This window comes from Engraulis encrasicolus, chromosome 4 (genome assembly GCF_034702125.1).
Source record: "Engraulis encrasicolus isolate BLACKSEA-1 chromosome 4, IST_EnEncr_1.0, whole genome shotgun sequence".
Classification (NCBI taxonomy): Eukaryota; Metazoa; Chordata; class Actinopteri; order Clupeiformes; family Engraulidae; genus Engraulis; species Engraulis encrasicolus.
Window position 1 is genome coordinate 4,244,159 of NC_085860.1, and position 2,500 is coordinate 4,246,658.

General features: G+C 45.2%; 1 protein-coding gene across 1 annotated transcript in view; it reads right to left on the reverse strand.

Moving 5' to 3' along the window:
* LOC134447208 (protein mono-ADP-ribosyltransferase PARP6-like) overlaps positions 1-2,500 on the reverse strand; it is a 19,243-nt gene that overhangs the window by 14,921 nt on the left and 1,822 nt on the right. The window contains exons 4-7 of the mRNA XM_063196563.1: positions 2,469-2,500; positions 1,845-1,911; positions 1,569-1,718; positions 474-624 (exon numbers count right to left, since the gene is read on the reverse strand). The exon at positions 2,469-2,500 is cut by the window's right edge and continues 56 nt beyond it. Of these exons, the coding sequence (XP_063052633.1) occupies positions 474-624; positions 1,569-1,718; positions 1,845-1,911; positions 2,469-2,500 (400 nt within the window). The remainder of the gene's footprint in view (positions 1-473; positions 625-1,568; positions 1,719-1,844; positions 1,912-2,468) is intronic.

The following is a 2,500-nucleotide window of genomic DNA, read 5'->3' on the forward strand; positions in this document are numbered from 1 at the left end:
ACACACACACACACACACACACACACACACACACACACACACACACACACACACACACACACACACACACACACACACACACACACACACACACACACACACACACACACACACACACACACACACACACGAGCACACACCAATATCTTAACGTATGAACATTGTTGCAACCATTTTGCCTTTTGCATTTTCAGAATCTTGAATCTTGAAAAGAATCTTGACTTACAAGTTGCATATTGTGTTAACAATTCACTGATATTTATGTTCATGGATTGTGGTCTTATCATTATATGGTTATTTATTGTGTTTTCTACTGTTGGGCATGATGACGCGCTCTGTTTGGCTTCTTTGGAGTGACGTGACCTAATTGGAATGACATATGATAAAAGTGCCTCAATCAGATGGCCAGGCCAATGTTGTTTTATTTCATCTCATCTGTGTGTTTGGTACGTTGATGACAGCTGGGGCCTCACCTGTCCACTTGGGTTGTAGGTATAGAGTTCTCCTTTGGGGCCCTTCATGCTGCAGGGGCCGGAGCGGCTGATGAGGCGAGCGACGCGGAGCTCCGGGGGCCTCAGCGGGCCCTTGGGTACGGGCCCCTGAATCAGAGGCACACATGGGGACCTGCCAGAGGAAGACAGCAGAGGCAGATTACACTGGTGAACATGCAAACCACTTAAGCATTCGTCCACCTCTATACCTGTACCATATCCCCTTATAAATACTCTCTCGCAATTTTACTATTTTATTTCCCTCAGGATCAACAATCACATATCTGGTTCTACTGTATGTGTTATAGTCATTGGACTGTACAGGACAGCGGACTGACATGCATACCAGTGGAAAAAAGAGAATCTCCGTTTCCATACGGTACCCACATGACTCCATTACTAAATTACTATTTGTTTGATACTTTTTATGCCCCTTTCCTGTTTCATATAGTTCAATTATCTGTCCCCAAAGACCATTTTGAGAAATCTGAGAAACCCCTTTGCTTTCTCCATGACTTAGAACAAGAAAACAGTGAAGCACTGACTTGAGGGTTTCAAGTTTCTACCAGGAGCCCAGCAACTCATTGACATTTCACAAACAAACAAATTTCAAGAAAACAGATCACCAGGGCAGATGGCTATCCGTAATGGCCTCTCAGACCCATCTGTATGAAATTGTATGCATGTTATCAGGCCCAAGCACCAGGGTATGTAAACTTATGATCAGGCTTATTTGGGTAGATTCCGCTGTTATCATTATTTCAACAGACAAAAGATCGTTTTACAATAAATTGCTTCATTCAACAATAACCATACTGTAAGTGATAGACAAGAATTTGTGTTATCATTCATATTCTCTGGAAAATGGCTACAAAACTAAACATTCAGGGTATGTAAACATATGCGCAGCACTGTACGTGTGTGTGTGTGTGAGAGAGAGAGAGAGAGAGAGAGAGAGAGAGAGAGAGAGAGAGAGAGAGAGAGAGAGAGAGTGAGAGAGAGAGAGAGAGAGAGAGAGAGAGAGAGAGAGAGAGAGAGAGAGAGAGAGAGAGAGAGAGAGAGAGCAAACTTCCGTACTTGGCCACAGGTGAGAAGATGCTAAGCCCAGCACGGAACTTCTTGATGGTGCCTCCGGCCTTGAACCAGCTGTGCCGCTTCTTCTGCTGCGTACGAATCAGATCATTGCTCAGGTGCCGCCACTGCTCGGACACGAACGAGCACAGGATTCTGGACAAAACACACATGTGCAATTAGACAGTACCATGGTTCCTTGACTGCATCAAGGTCGTTGAAAGATCTGGTCAATCTCCATTGATCCCCCAATGGAATGGGGGGTTGGGGGTGGAAACTCACTTTTTCAGCTGCACTCCAAGTCCAAAGCCATCTTTGCTGGATGGCTGAAACACCTCCACTGTAGGCTCTGTTGGGGAAAGGAGGACAGAGAGAGAGAGAGAGAGAGAGAGAGAGAGAGAGAGAGAGAGAGAGAGAGAGAGAGAGAGAGAGAGAGAGAGAGAGAGAGAGAGAGAGAGAGAGAGAGAGAGACAGACAGACAGACAGACAGACAGACAGACAGACAGACAGACAGACAGACAGACAGACAGACAGACAGACAGACAGACAGAGAGAGAGATGATATGGGGGCGAGAGAGAGTGATATGGAGGGTGTGAGAGAGAGAGGAGCAGATGCAGAGATAGAGATAAAGACAAAGAGTAGAGAGATGTTGAGAAAGAGAGGGATAGAGGATCACATATGGAGAACGAGAGAATGCAACACTATATCAACTAGACAGGTGACAAGTGTGAAACAATACAGAGAATTCCAGAACAGAATGCCTTTTTGCCACATGAGGTCTATTCTCTTCTGTTCCTAGGACAGTATTCTAGAACCATTGAGTGGGAACTTGTTCTACTCTCTATGAGTGGGACAGATGGGGTATGAAGTAGGCCTACTATGTTATATACTGTAATTTAGTATACCTGGCCCATCCAGGTACTGGGAGAGGGAGAAT